This window comes from Lathamus discolor, chromosome 8, assembly GCF_037157495.1.
Source record: "Lathamus discolor isolate bLatDis1 chromosome 8, bLatDis1.hap1, whole genome shotgun sequence".
NCBI lineage: Eukaryota > Metazoa > Chordata > Aves > Psittaciformes > Psittacidae > Lathamus > Lathamus discolor.
Window position 1 is genome coordinate 1,219,515 of NC_088891.1, and position 14,087 is coordinate 1,233,601.

Below are 14,087 nucleotides of genomic sequence, written 5' to 3' on the forward strand. Positions count from 1 at the left end.
CAAGCTTTAAGGATGTAATAACTGACACCGAGTCAGAGAGCCCGGCCGCGGGGAGCACGGGAGCCCAGCACCCCTGTTCCTCAGGAGCATCCGTGCTTTGTTCGCAGGGAGGTACCTGGGGTCAGCAGGGATGTGCCAGAGCCTCGCACACCTCTAAGCAATGGGGAATTCGGAGAAGTTGGGCTGTTTTGAGGATTTGTCTGAGGGAACAGAGCCAAAACTGCCCTGGGACCCCCCAGCCCGACAGGAGAACCAGCAAGGCACAGCCACAGGCAAAGCAGAGGTGTCACAAGGAGCAATGTCTAAGCCTATGGCCTAGATGCTCTGTGGCCAGGGGAGGGGACACTGAACCTAACCATGAGAGACATCTACAGCTGGTTTTGTAACCCTCTAGTTTTATGCTACCTTGGGCAGGAAAACCCCGTTCTAGAGGAGCAACGTGTGACAGCTCTGTCCCAGGGCTGCTGGGGTACATCATCACCCATACAAGGGTGACCAGAGCTGGCTGCAGGCACCTGGTCCCCTCCACAGCCCATGCAGCACCCACCGAGCTGTCATGGGTGCTCCTGGACCCTCTGTGCCCCAGATGAGAGGCGCTTCCCCTGCAGGGGTGCAAGTTCTGCAGAAGAGCACCCACCACTGCAGCAAACGGAGAGCAGGACGAGCCTTGCGCTCTCCTGCCACGGTGATAACTGTGGGTTTCACCTTCTCGAGGCGTTTTCAGCTTCCCCGGCAGCAGTGGGGTTTGGGCAGTGAGCTGAGCCCATCCCTGTGTGCAGGACCAGGGGTCTCTGCTCCCCATTACCTTGCTCTCCCCGCACGCCGTGCCATCAACAGCAGCGTCCAGCTTGGAGTGGCACGTGTTCCCCACCGTGCACCACAGCGTGTTGCAGACGCTCTGCAGGGAAACACAGACACGCAGGACACGGTTACTGCAACGGCATCAGCATCCCTTTACCTTGCAGGGAGAGGGCACAAAGCCCCCACCCTCAGGTTGGCCCTCAGAGCTGCACCAGCCCCTGTTATATGGGGGGGGACCCCACTGCTTACGTCCATGTCGTCGCAGAAGGTGGAGTAGGCACCGTACTGCAGCCGGCACTGGTGGCCCACGTCGTAGAGGACACCCGGGGGTACCAAGGGGTAGTCCAGCACCTCACGGGCTGGGGGGTCATCCAGGCACAGCCCCCAGCCCCGGCTGAAAGACAGAGGGCACAGCAGCGTCACCACCAGCCCCACACCCCCGTACAGGGCTCCAGCAGCGGCCGATGGAGGAACCAAACATTAACTCATCAATGCCCCACCAGGACGAGGAGCGATTAGTGTTCCTGCTGCTATGACCCCCGCTCTCAAACTAACCCCAGAGTTGCTCCAGCACATGGGTGGGCACTTGGGGTACCTGCTCCCAGAGCAATCACCCCGCAAGGCCCTGGGAATAGAGGGCTATGGGGAAGGCAAAGGCAGCAGCAGCTTCCCCATGCAGCTGCCAGGCCAGTGCCTTGCACCCTCCCCTTTTCCCCTCTGAGATGCTCCTGTCAGAAAGCCAGAAATACCATTTTTCCTCGGAATAACCCCCTGGATTTTTGCTCTGTGAACAGGCCCTCAGCCAGGACCCTGCCTTCACCCTTCAAGGGAAGAGTTCTGCTGAGCAAACATTTCCCTGCTCGGAAGCAGATGCTGTCCCTGTGTTCATACATCACCCTGACCGCAGAAACATCCCCCCGGCCACCACGACCCGCGTGTCAATGCCCTGCCGATAGCAATGAAGTTGATTGCCAGCAGCAGAACACATTCACCCTCCTGTCTGCTGCTGCAAACCGCGCTCACACTGTGCTGGGCAGGACAGCAAAGGGATAGCACAGCTGAGCCCGAGGTGGCTGGTGGCAGGCAGCCAGGCTGCGGAGCCGCAGGCACAGCCCTGCATGGGGCTCTCCGCTCCGAGTGCTTTTGCCACCATACTTCACAAACACACAAGCAACTGTCACAGTTGAGCTTGCAGTGTGGATTCAAACAAGCTTGTTTCCAGCACGGCAGAGCCCCTGGCGAGCGTTCCTCAGCAGATTAGATTACTTGGGCTTGTTGTGAGTAGGAACGGGTTGAAATGAACGTGAAACAAGGTTCTTTTTTAACCCAAACCAGTGACACAGAAACAAGGGGCAGCAGCACGGCAGAGCTCCTGCTTGGGGGGCTGGCAGTCCCATAGGGTGATGCCCAGCAGGACCAGCACCCCCTCCTCCCTTCCCATCCCACCCCAGTGAAGTCCACACTGGTAAGCAGCTGCAAGCAGCTCACTTGGCTGGGGACAGCTCTTAGAATACCCTGTATTGTTTAATAAGCAGCTTCCCTTTTGGAAAAATCAGATTGCTTTCAGCAGTCCAGGGGCCTGAAAGTCTCTGTTCCACATTCACAACAGCAGGAGCATCCTTCCTCTCCCAGGCACCTTGGATGGGGCTTGGAGCAAGCTGCTCCAGTGGAAGGTGTCCCTGCCCATGGCAGGGGTTGGAACTGGAGGAGCTTTAAAGTCCCTCCCAACCCAAACCGTTCCATGGTTCTCTGACACTGGTGTTCCTCAGGACAAGCCTGCCTATTCAGGTACTAGCACACGGGATGATGCGCATCATCCCCAAACCACCAGAACCCTCCTTGTCCTCTGATCTGCTTTGAGTCACTTTCTGTCTTGGCCCAGCCTATGGGACAGATCTCTGTCCCAGCATGGGGGGTGAGTTAGATTTGCTGTCAGCTCCAGTGCTATGTCCAAAATCTATTTCTTCATTAAACATTTTACACTCATCCTACTGGTGCCTTCCATTGGCCAAAACACATTTCTGAGCCAGCAAAAACTGGCAGGAGTTTCCCTGTGGCTTGGCAGGGGTATGCAGCAAGCCACACTCTGCACTGAAACCACGCAGGGTCTGCCTGCTTCAGTCCTTCATTAATGAGCCGGGTGATGGAGGGGATGGCAGGATGATTAAACCTCCATCTGGGAGCAGGCTGGGAGGATCTGCAGCTACAGCTGAGAGCAGGATTAACATTCCAAAAGCTCTCGGAGAACTGGAGGAAGGCTCCAAAAAGCCAAGACGGAATTCAATCAAAACAAAGCGGAGTTTGGGAGGAATCAGCTGCACAAACAGGGAATCTGGCAGAACTCAAAGGCAGGGGAAGACCAGTCATCCCCAGGCTCCAGGGAGCGGCTGGAAGGAGCCCATGGAAGGATGATGGCAGAAAACCAGCAGCACTGTGCAAAGGGGCTGAAAACCTGGTTGTCTGGTCTAGAGAAAAGGCTAAAGGGAGGTGAGACAACCTGCAGCTGTGCCAAGGCTGCTGCTGAGATGAAGGGAGGCTGCCCAGTGCCATTGCATGCCTGTGGTGCAGGCAGGGCATCCATGAGACACTGGATCCTGTTTCATAAGGGTACTCCACCAGCCAGGCTGTAAAAGAGCTCATGTCAGTGTGAGGGTGGAGAGCAAAGAGCCCACAGCATCTTCTGACTCCTCCGAGGGTTAGAGGGGGAAATCACGGAATGCCCAAAAGGGCTCAAAGATGCTTAAATGTGCTTGTAAAATAATAAACTTTTGTAAAATAATCAGCATCATCCGAGTGCAATTTCTGTTTTCAAACGCAAGGTCCCTTCCAAGCACATCCTGCAAGCCCAGGTCAGCTGGGTCTCATTTTCTGGCTCATTCCTTCCCATTCTCTTGCCAACATCCTATTATAAGGCACTCATGTCTGTGCTGGCAATGAGCCTCCCCCTTGCCTGGGGGATGTCACAGCCGGTGGAAGATGCCTGCCAGGATCTGCTCCACTCTTAAGGAAGAGCTGCCCCTTCTTTGGGGACAAAGAGACCCAAACCCAAGCGGGGAAGCATCCAGCTGCCCCCTTGCAGCCCAAGGTTATCGCAAGCAGGAAATGCTTAACTCCGAAGTGAAGGTTAAAAGCAGAAGGCCAAGAACACTGAATATGAGAAAGCTCCATTCCACCAAGAGCCACAAATCAACAACCGCTCCCCCTGCATGGAGCCAGGCCCATGTGTTCCAGGATGGGATCTGGAAACGGAGCTCAGCCCCGGGCAGCCTCCCCACGGCCCTCACCCAGCTCTGCCCATCGCTGTTTCTTGCCGATGCTCTCACTGTTTTCTAACCTTCCTGTAGCAAGGAAGGAAAACGATTCCCCAGTGCAAGCCACTGGCTGAGAACCACGCATCCCTGGGCCGTGTTCCTAGGAACTTCATAACAACGGGCTGCAAGCTCAGCCACGGGGGCTAAAAATAAACAGATGCACAGAAGAATCTGGCTCAGCCTCGCTCCCTCACGTGGTGCCTCCTGCCTCCATGCAAACATCAGCTGCAGAGCACCGAGGAAAACTGCACAGAGCAGCGAAGGAAACCTCTGGCTTTATTTGTTCAAGCCCCAAGCCCTGTGCCACTGCCCAAACACTTGTGCTGCTGCTGTGTTCAAACCCATCCTTCACAGCACGGCCTCAGGCAACCAAGGGAGGCAAAAGCATCCCCTGACTCCTGGGTCAGCTCCCACTCACAGACCCAAGCCCTGAGCCACCCCCGGCACCCCCCGAGTGAGGAAGAAGAGGAAGGGAGGACTTACTCGAGGAATCGTGTGATGTACTCCCGGCTGCAGCGGGACCAGGTGAGTGGGGACGTGTCATACAGGAGCTGTGGAGACATGATGAAAGGTCTTTTCCCAACTGGCTCGCAGTCATTGCTGCTTCCATCATGCTGAATCCCAAAACTGTGTAAGAGCACAGCCCCACAAAGGAGAGGTGAGCCGCACGCCGCCACAACCGCGCAGCCGCTCTGCTCCCAGCACGACACCCAGCGCCGGACGCCACAAACCACCCCAGCTCTGGGGGCTCGGTCACTGACACTGTCCCTGGCTGTGTGGGATGCTCAGTGACAGCAGGGACACTGCTCCGACCCCTGCCCCATGCTTTGAGTTCAGCTGTCTTAGCGGAAACTCAGCCAAGCAAAAAGTAATGGGGATATGGAACGAGAGCAGGTTCATTAAACTGAGCGGGTAGGTGTTTTTATGACACAAAGATACCTGGAGCAAGCTGCTCTAGAGGGAGGTGTCCCTGCACGCGCAGGGGATTGGAACTGGATGAGCTTTAAGGCTCCTTCCAACCCAAACCACTCTTTGACTCTATGATTCCATGTTATTTACTATGATGTTCAGGTGGCCTGTCAAAATGTAACTGACATTATGGCAAGCAAATTCCTGTTGCTGATTCTATACACAGGTCCTATTTTAAAACTTCTCAACGGGCAACCCTCCTCTCCAAAGCCTTCAGCATCAGCAACCCGGGATAACGTGCAGCAGACAAACGCCATTTCCCCAGGCCGCCTTGCACCGTGTGATTTTCCTCAAACCCGGAGCAACCCGAAACTTAAATCTGGAGCGAAATTCCCCAGGAGAGCTCTCGTGGGTGCGGAAGTTTGCACCAGTGAGGAACCGCTCGGCAATCTCCTCCCCGTTCCACCCGCGCCTTCTGGAGCCCTGACTGAGCAGCGCAGAGGACAGAGGGCAGAGGAGAGGAGGCGGAAGCTGGTGGTACCTGTGTCCGAGCTCATGGGCCACGGTGAAGGCCAGCGGCAGCCCCGTGTCCTCGTTGATGTTGCAGCTCCTGTGGGGCTGGCACATCCCCGCCACGTGCGACAGCCCCAGGGTCTCGCAGGGTCTGTTCATCGCTGCGCAGATGTCCTTCCTTGGGTGACCAACAGAGACACAGAGCAGAGAGGGGGTTTGAGGCGGGCAGGAGCACGGGATGCATCCCAGCCCATGAGGAAGACACATGGACACGGGCCAAACAGAAGTGAGAATGGAGACATCCAACGTCTTTCCGCAGTGGAAAGATTTACGACCTTTCCCTTCCCCTTTACTCTCCCAGTGTCCCTGGCTTATTATGAAGCCTGATTAATGGGAAGTGCTAGCCAGCCTGGCTACGTTATTCCATTGTGTAAATAAAGCTGATGCTGGGAATAATGAAGCAATTACTACATTGCTTGGGGAAGCACATCCCAGGAGTGCTGTGGTCCAGGGCAGAGCAGCTCCAGCCACCCAGGAAGAACAACTCCATTGAAGTGCAGGGCCTTAAGTGCTTTATTTCTGCTACAAAGCAAACTGCCTAAAGAAGATAAAAGTGTTGTGGGTTGTGAATCATCACACAAACCACCAGGATACCTCCAGCAGCCAAGTCCCTGCAGCCTGAAACCATCAAACTGCTTTTCTTTGACTGCAAGGTGACGAAACTTGGCCAGAGGTATGAACTCCTGCGAGCTTCATGGGAGGTCAGGGGCCTTCTCAGAGGCTCCTCTGCCAACCTGCATTAGCCTCCAAGGGGAAAAGGAGAGTTAATCCCTGTGTACATCTCCTGACAGGATCCAGCCATTCTTGGGTTTGGCAACAGGGCCATGGAGAAAACCTGGTTTGGAAACCTCCACTTCTACTCAGCTGGGAGCTGCCTCCAGGTTTAAACCTGAGATGTGAGACCAGTTCCAGCATCAGGACCAGGCTCCCTTCAGATTTCATGTTACACATCTGATGTGCAAGTGTCCAGGCAGGGCTTAAGCATGGAGAGCAAGTTTTCAACGGCTACCACTGAGATGTCCCCCTGCCTGCAGATGTTTCTAGCTGCCAGAATAGCACCTACAGCATAAAATCAGCACATGGGCACAATACCTTGTGAGCAGGACTGCGACGTCGTGATGCAGGGGATGGGAATCTCCTTTGACGTTGATGCTCTTCTGCCATTTGCAAAAGCTTTTCAAGGTGTTGTCTGCATGGTGGGAGATCTTCAGATCCTCCTGCCAATGTAAATGAAAGCCTGCTGTGATGCTGGTGCTGGATCTGTCTGGGTTTTAGGATGCAGCGGGGAAGGGTCTGATTTGAGACTCAGTGGAGTGGAATTGGGAGTAACTGCCATCAGGATGGAATTGCTCCATATTTATAGGTTGTAGGCTGGGTGGGGATACAGTGCCGGGTGGGGATACAGTGCCGGCTGGGGATACAGTGCCGGGTGGGGATACAGTGCCGGGTGGGGATACAGTGCCTTTCTGCTTTTTTGTCATCTGTAATTCAACCAAAACATTAACTCATCTGGTAATGGGGGTTTAGAAACACTGCAGGAAAATATCCCATCCTGCCTGATGGCAAAGGATGCAGCTGGGAGCCCATCTGAATGGTACCAGGATCCCCGAGAGCCCCCGCTGCAGCTGGGAGCACAAACATCCAGTGATTCACATCCCCCTGCTACCGGTGGTGATGCTGAGCTACCATGAATTATCCTGGGAATCAGACTACAGAGCTCCTCTGGCCGTGCCCCTGACCTTACCAGGGCTGCAGCCCACGAAGACGAGCAAGGCACAGGCACCTGCATTTCTTACACAAACTCACCCAGGCCATGAAGACAGCACAAGAGAGAGGTTACGGGCTTTCAAGGCCGGCTCTCAGTGTATCCCAGCCTGGCTGCCAGGCTGAGGGGGGGTCACTGTGCTTTCTCCTTACCTCTTCATCCTCCAGCAGGATGAGTCGCACTATGGCAATGTTGATGGGGTTCCCAATGCTGGCGTGGTGGAACAAACCTGCCACCTGCAACAGCAAGAGCCAAAGAAATCAAGGGAAAGGGAAAGACCTTGCCCTGTGTCACTGCCGGGAAGGGCTGCAGGGGAGCACAGCTTGAGGGGAACACACCGAGTGTCGCCGGCAGCATCTCCGGGAATTCCCCAAAACAAGAGCAGACGCAGACCTGGGCTGAAGCGTTTGGAGCGTGATGATACCCACACAACACTGCTCTAATCTGGGTAGCACATTGAAACGCATCCCGGAATGCCTGGGGGAACACCTCTGCCTTCACTAATAGAGGTGTTTAGCACCTCAAAGAAAGCCTGACCTCCCTGGGTGCCTTCATCAATCCCAGAGACCCGGGGATGTTTCTGAGGTCCTCTGCCCAATCCCACCCTCTTTCCTGGCCCTCAACCAAAGCTCTCTTCTGAAATGCAAATAGGTGCTTCCCCAGCAGTAGAAGAGCGAACAGACTAAACCAGCTCACACTGATTCATCCGTCTCTTTTATGGCGCCACAAGCCCTTACGGATTCCCAGTGGAGACCCCCACAGTCTGGTTCTCCTTCTCTTAACCATCCTAAGTGGCACCTTCCCAGGACCATTGTTCCTGTCTCTCCTGCTAACCAGGCTAGTGCTGGCACTGGGTCCCTCTGTGGGCATGGCCAGCCCTGAGCATGAGGGACTCTGAGCCTAAGCTCCCAGGTCCCAGTGGATTTCTCCTCCTGTAAGGAAGTTTCCTTATCATGCAGAGGGTCATGGGTGGCTCTCATACAGATTTCAGGGTGGTTTCAGCTTCATCCCTGTGCCCAAGTCTCCCTGCACTGAGATTCTGGCCTCGGGCTCACTGACACCAACCCATCCTCCCATGGTGGATGCAGCACTGAGCAATGCAGAAAAGCCACTGTGTGGTGGGAATGGTCTGTCTGGAGAGAGGTTTGCTGAGGTCCCACCAGGGATGAGTCCTGGCAAGCGCAGTGGTCTTTATGTCTCACAGCCACGTCCCCGAGGAGCCCATGGCTGGGCCAGCAGAGGAGCAGGACTCACCATGTTCATCACGGTCAGCACGTACTTCTCGATGTTCTCGCTCCCGTGGTATTCTATCATCTTGGTGTCTGCCACCACCAGCGTTTCCACCCACTTCTCCTTGCTGATGGAGCGCTGCTTTATTCTTCTCCTCCTGTGCTGCTTCTGTTCCCATCTTTCCCTCCGCTTCTCAGACCTCTCCAGGCTTTCCGGGGATTCTGAGGGATCAAAGGAGGGAAAAAAGACTTTGGCTTTTTGGTAAAATGTTTGCAACTTTGCTAAAACATCATCAGGAGATGCCCGAGCGTGCACCACCGAGAAACAACCCCCAGTGTTTGTGACTGTCACCGCGGGCAGAGACAGCTCCCCAGTACAATATGCTCGGCACCCCGAACGCTGGACTGATGCCTTGAGCCAAATCCCAAAGATCATCGGTGTCCTGGGCGGGCCGGGGTGTTGCAGCACCGCACAGAGATCCCTTCAGCCACACGGAGACTGAGCTCTGCTCCTTCCCATAGATAAACAACGGGAACATTGAGGGGGATGAAAAGGGACCGGAGGAGAGCTCGGATGCTCCTCACGCACACCAGCAACTGGGAATTCTCAAGCAGAGACTTTTCCTGTGACACTGCTCCAAGATCAAGGTCAGGGTCAGTCCCAAGCTGGGTAAAGGCTTTACAAACCACATCCCACACAGTGGGAATTGCTTTTATGACCAGTTTCTACGGGCTCAGCCTTACTTTAACAATGGACTTTTACATTTTATGGACTACACTGTACGTTAGCTGTGAAAGGGAGTTTTATCCCCCAGCCTGAAAAATCCCAACTATCTCGATAATTTGATGCACTGCTAATACCACTGTGACAGCTCAATCGCAACAGCTTCCTTGGAGCTTGTTCCCATTGTGTCCTTTGCTGCTAAGCTTCCAGCCAGGACGTGAAGGTACTGCAGAGAGGAAGGGGCAGAGGGCTCCCAGGGAGGCATTTTCCCTTTGAGGTCCCTCTTAAACTCTTGCCCAGCTGCACACACAGCCTGCCCTCCGTATTGACAGAAGCTAAATAACACCTAACAGCCTAACACCAGCTGGCTGCATGGTGCTTCGCGAAGAAACCCAGCAATCCATCACACCAAACAAAAGGTTTGCAGTAATTAAAGCCCTGCAGACTTCTGGTTTCCTGCCCAGGGCACACTTCACATCCACTCTGCTAGCCCAGATTGCGAAAGGGATTCACACGGGCTCTATTACACCAGTGAAATTCATTTACCATGAACAGACTTCGAAGTCGAGAAGGAGCCCTTACGATTGTTACCGTAGATTAAATAATAAACGCAGATTAACAGAAGAATGCCTGAAAATAACCTGAGTACAGGAAAACCGAAACAAAGCACCAAACCCCTGTTTCTGAAAGCAGAGAGCTCTAAGAAATGTGCGAACCCAGAGGCACTGTGTGACGATGCAGCTCCACTGATGCAGATGAGGCGTAAAGCGCGCGTGAGCTGCTGGGGATGCACTGAATCCCTCAGCACTTGAAAACTTGGCTTTGGGAGTTTCTCCAACCCATCTGCTCTAGACAGAGGAGCAGCAACCAGCAGGAGCCCTCTGCCCCACACAGACTGACTCTGGGGCAGCGGCCGGGTTTCACCCCCAAAGTCCAAGGCCCTGGCAGGTCAGAAACCAGCGTCTGCAAGGAAATGGAAACAAGCCCTCAGCCTCCACGGCATGGGGGGCTTTGCAGCAGGGCCAGGAGGAGATGAGAACGAGAGGCCTGAGGCTCAGCATGGGCTGAGTCGTGTAAGTGACAAACACAAGCAAACACAGAAAATGGGCAGGAGAAAAATAACCGCAAGCCTGTGTGCAGCGATGCCTGTGGCTCGTGGCTGAGCCCTCCTGACCAGCAGCTCAAACGAGCCCTCCCATGATAAAACTGCCTGTGGGATGGCTGCATTGGCACCCCCGGGGCATGGGGCTGTTCCCCATGAGCAGCTCCAGGCTGTTGGACACTCACTCACCAGCAGCATCGTGGTGGTTCACTGTTTTGGGCTGAGGGTTTTCCTTCTTGCCAGCCTACGTGGCAAAGGGAACCTCCAGCAAAAGCCAGACTAAGAGCCAAGAGTGTCATTGATGGATGCCGGAGGTTGAGATGGGAGCTGAATGCCAGGTTTAATGAGTCTGTGGAGGCGATGCAGGGGGTTAAGGCTTGGACCTGCTCCCTTTATGTATGAGGTGCTTCATACGAATCACAGGACCCAGCTGCTGCCGGCTCACTGCAGAACTGCAAGAGGAAAGGGACCTTACCTTGCACACCACAAGTCTCCTGTGGAGCTGGTGGCCTCCTGCCTGGCTCTGCCCCCAGCTCGGGTGCCTGGCGCTTGTATATCCTGTGGGGCTGTGCTGCTCCATCCTCCGGAAAGCTGCTGGGCACTGGCTCGATGAAGTAGTCCTCATCCATGAGCCGGAACACACCTTTCTGGCAGGGAGAGACAAAGCATCACTGTGAAGCTGTCTGCATCTAGCGCAGACCCACAGGAAGAACCTGGGAATTGGAGAGGGTTTGCAGTTGGTATTACGGCTATTTTAGGCTCTAAACTCCCAGACAAAAGAGAACAAACCAGCATGGAGCAATCGGGAAGACAGCGAAAAGCTAAAGAGATCCCGTCACAAAGTACAGATGGGTGGTGAGCCCAATGGGTGTCCGACAGTGCAGAGCTCAGGGGATGCAGGGACGCTAAGAAATGCCTTCTCCGGGGAACCGGGGCACACATAAAGCGGCAGACCATTCCCCCTGCACCTCTCCTGACCTTCCTGGAGACAGCCTGGGGAGCCCAAAGGATGGCTCTGACTGCAGCGCAGCACCAGTGGTGTGAGCAAGCGTTGCACCAACAGAGGTGCTTCCTGAGCAAAACCTCCTCAGATGCAGCCGGCTGCTTCGGGCCTTTTGCAGCACCACTTTGCTGACACAGAGCCACGGTGATTTCAAGACTGGGTAGAGAAGGTTTAAAGCAACTTCAGGCTGAGTTCTGCTCACTGAATATGGGCTGCAGACCCTCTCACAACCTTGCGCTGATGCCTGAGTGAATGAACAACTTCTTCCGCTTCATAAAAACCAAGACTAATCCCCAGCACCTGCACGATGCTGCCCATTTTCACCACACTTTACAGACCTCAGTGATGGTGTTCACTAAACACCACAATGGAATGGGTGTTTTCAAGTGACACAATAGACGGGTGGCAAATTATTCAGTAAGTAACTTCTTCTTTTGCCCTCCTGTCTGTGTTTAATTCACAAAGAGGAGTTTCATTCTGAATGAGCTTTAAGGTCCCTTCACCCAAACCAGTCTGGGGTTCTATGGTTTAAGTCCTGGATTTCCCTGGCAAAGCGCTGACACAACAGCCTTCCTTGGGAAGGTCAGGCCAGCTTTCAGACTTCAAACCCATCTGCCGTGGAACAGGGCAGTGGAGGTGCTCACAAAACCCTGCACAGGAGCTGCGCTACCTAAACACCCCCGGGCACCCAGCACCTTGCTCATAATGTGCTCCTCATCATCCCCACACGTAGTACTAGAAGGCGGAGGCGAAATGAGAACTGCTCCTTGGGAATTCGATCACAAACAAGTAAACACTCCCGGAGAGTTCCCAACCCGCTGGAATCCATGGGAAAACTACAGTCAGCTCATCCCCAGCTGCACCAAACCTACGGGATGAGGATCCCGGCTCACTGCGTCGGGAGGAGCTTCGCTATTGCTTCCAGCAGCAACAAGGCTTCCCCACAGCTCCTGCTCTGTCCTGCGGAGGAGGGATCTGTACTCACCAGGCCATCGCAGGTGCTGAGCGCGGCCGGACCCCCCTGCAGCGCCCGGCTCCGAACCTCCCCGATCATATGGCAGGAGTTGTAGGGGTGAGACTGGATCTTGGCGCTGGCGATGCCCCCGAATCGCCTCTCGGTGACGAACCCGGGCGCCAGGAGGTTGTTGTTGAGGCTCAGGTTGAATTTCAGGGGTTGTCCTTTGTAATGCAGTTCATAGAAGGCAGGAAACTTGCTCCTGGAGGAAGGGGACCTGCGGTGGAGGGCTCGGTGGGCCAGGTCGTAGGACAGGAAGGAGCCGCTCTCGTCCACCTTAATGGGGTGAACGATGTCGCTGCTGGAGTACGGCGGAGCGGGCTCTGGGGAGGAAGGGGTCCGGTGGTTACCTTTGGGGCTCATTCCCCCTCACGCTGAACCCCCGGGGCAGCCCGGCGGGGTCTGGTACCCAGACAGCAGCTGGACCTGGGAGCTGGCGTCCCCGTGCCGCTGGGGGGCACAGCCAGAGCCCCACAGCCATGGGGCGCATGGACCCCGCTGGGTCCCGGTCGGGCTCCCTGGGAGAGGGCGCGGGTCAGCGCTGGAAAGGATGGAGGCGGGGGTCCCGCAGCTCCCGCTCCCACACGCACATTCCCGTTGTTCCGTTACGGCTGCGGGTTACAGGAACCCAACCCAACCCACGCAGCCAAAAAACGCCAAAACCCCCCCAAATCCCAGTGTGAAACGGCGCTCGGAACCCGGCCCTGGGGACAAGCATCCCCCGGCTGGGTAGAAGCGAGGTAACCGCGGGGAGCCGGGGCTCCCTGCCCAGCCAACCAGCCTGCACCGCGGAGGGCACCGGCGGCTGCCCCGCACCCGCGGACACCCCCGCGCGTCCCGCCCGCTCCCGCCTCCCGTCCCAGTCCCGTTCCCCCCCTGCTCCGGACCTGTCCGCTCGGTGCCTCCGCCCGGCTGCGCGCCCGCGGCCAGCGCCAGCGCGGCGGCGAGGCTGAGGAGCGCGGCCGGGGCCGGCATCGGTGCGGGCGGCGCGGCGGGGCTCGGGCACGCCGGCGGCGGGCGCGGGGCGCGGCTCCGCCTCTTAGGGTGTGCGGGGAGGGGGCGAGGGCAGCGGGAGCCTCCGGGCAGCCCGGCGCGGCCCTGGGGCGCCCCCTGGCGGTGACGGTGAGCACCGGGGGGAGCCCCGTGAGAATTCGGTCGAAGAACGAGAAACGGAGCCGGGGCCGCGGCTGCCCCTGCGGCGGCTGTGCGCGTGCGCGCGCGTTAATTGCTTTAATTACACTTCCCGGTGATAACGAGCTGGCAATGGAGAAGATTTGGTGCTAATTCCGTAGCCCCTCGAGGGCGGCTCGCGGCGCTGCCGGTCCCGGGAGCGGCTGTACCCGCTGCCGCCGGCCCCGGGGGATGAGGTCGCTTAATTAAAGCGATGCTATTAAGTATGCAAATGAGGCCTGAGCCCCGCACGAGCACGCCCGCTGGCGGCCGCAGCGGGGATTGGGCAGCACTCGGGGCGGGGGGGCGCTGCAGAGTAGCACGAAGGCAAAAGCAGCAGTCAGCGCCCGGCTAGCTCAGTCGGTAGAGCATGGGACTCTTAATCCCAGGGTCGTGGGTTCGAGCCCCACGTTGGGCGGAGTGGCTTTTTTGATGCCTTTTTTCCCCCACTCGCTCTCCTCTCGGTCCCCTCAGCCAAACCCGCG

At 56.3% G+C, this 14,087-nt stretch overlaps 1 protein-coding gene and 1 non-coding gene across 2 annotated transcripts in view; one reads left to right on the top strand and one right to left on the bottom strand.

Moving 5' to 3' along the window:
* Positions 1 to 13,414, bottom strand: part of ADAMTS7 (ADAM metallopeptidase with thrombospondin type 1 motif 7) — a 37,749-nt gene extending 24,335 nt beyond the window's left edge. The window contains exons 1-10 of the mRNA XM_065688218.1: positions 13,320 to 13,414; positions 12,403 to 12,755; positions 10,890 to 11,061; positions 8,614 to 8,810; positions 7,512 to 7,595; positions 6,687 to 6,811; positions 5,563 to 5,712; positions 4,596 to 4,739; positions 1,051 to 1,195; positions 806 to 898 (exon numbers count right to left, since the gene is read on the bottom strand). Of these exons, the coding sequence (XP_065544290.1) occupies positions 806 to 898; positions 1,051 to 1,195; positions 4,596 to 4,739; positions 5,563 to 5,712; positions 6,687 to 6,811; positions 7,512 to 7,595; positions 8,614 to 8,810; positions 10,890 to 11,061; positions 12,403 to 12,755; positions 13,320 to 13,407 (1,551 nt within the window). The 5' untranslated portion in view covers positions 13,408 to 13,414. The remainder of the gene's footprint in view (positions 1 to 805; positions 899 to 1,050; positions 1,196 to 4,595; positions 4,740 to 5,562; positions 5,713 to 6,686; positions 6,812 to 7,511; positions 7,596 to 8,613; positions 8,811 to 10,889; positions 11,062 to 12,402; positions 12,756 to 13,319) is intronic.
* Positions 13,415 to 13,947: 533 nt separating this feature from the next.
* On the top strand, positions 13,948 to 14,020 carry TRNAK-CUU (transfer RNA lysine (anticodon CUU)). The gene has a single exon. It is a non-coding gene; the product is annotated as a tRNA-Lys (tRNA).
* The last annotated feature ends 67 nt before the right edge of the window (positions 14,021 to 14,087 follow it).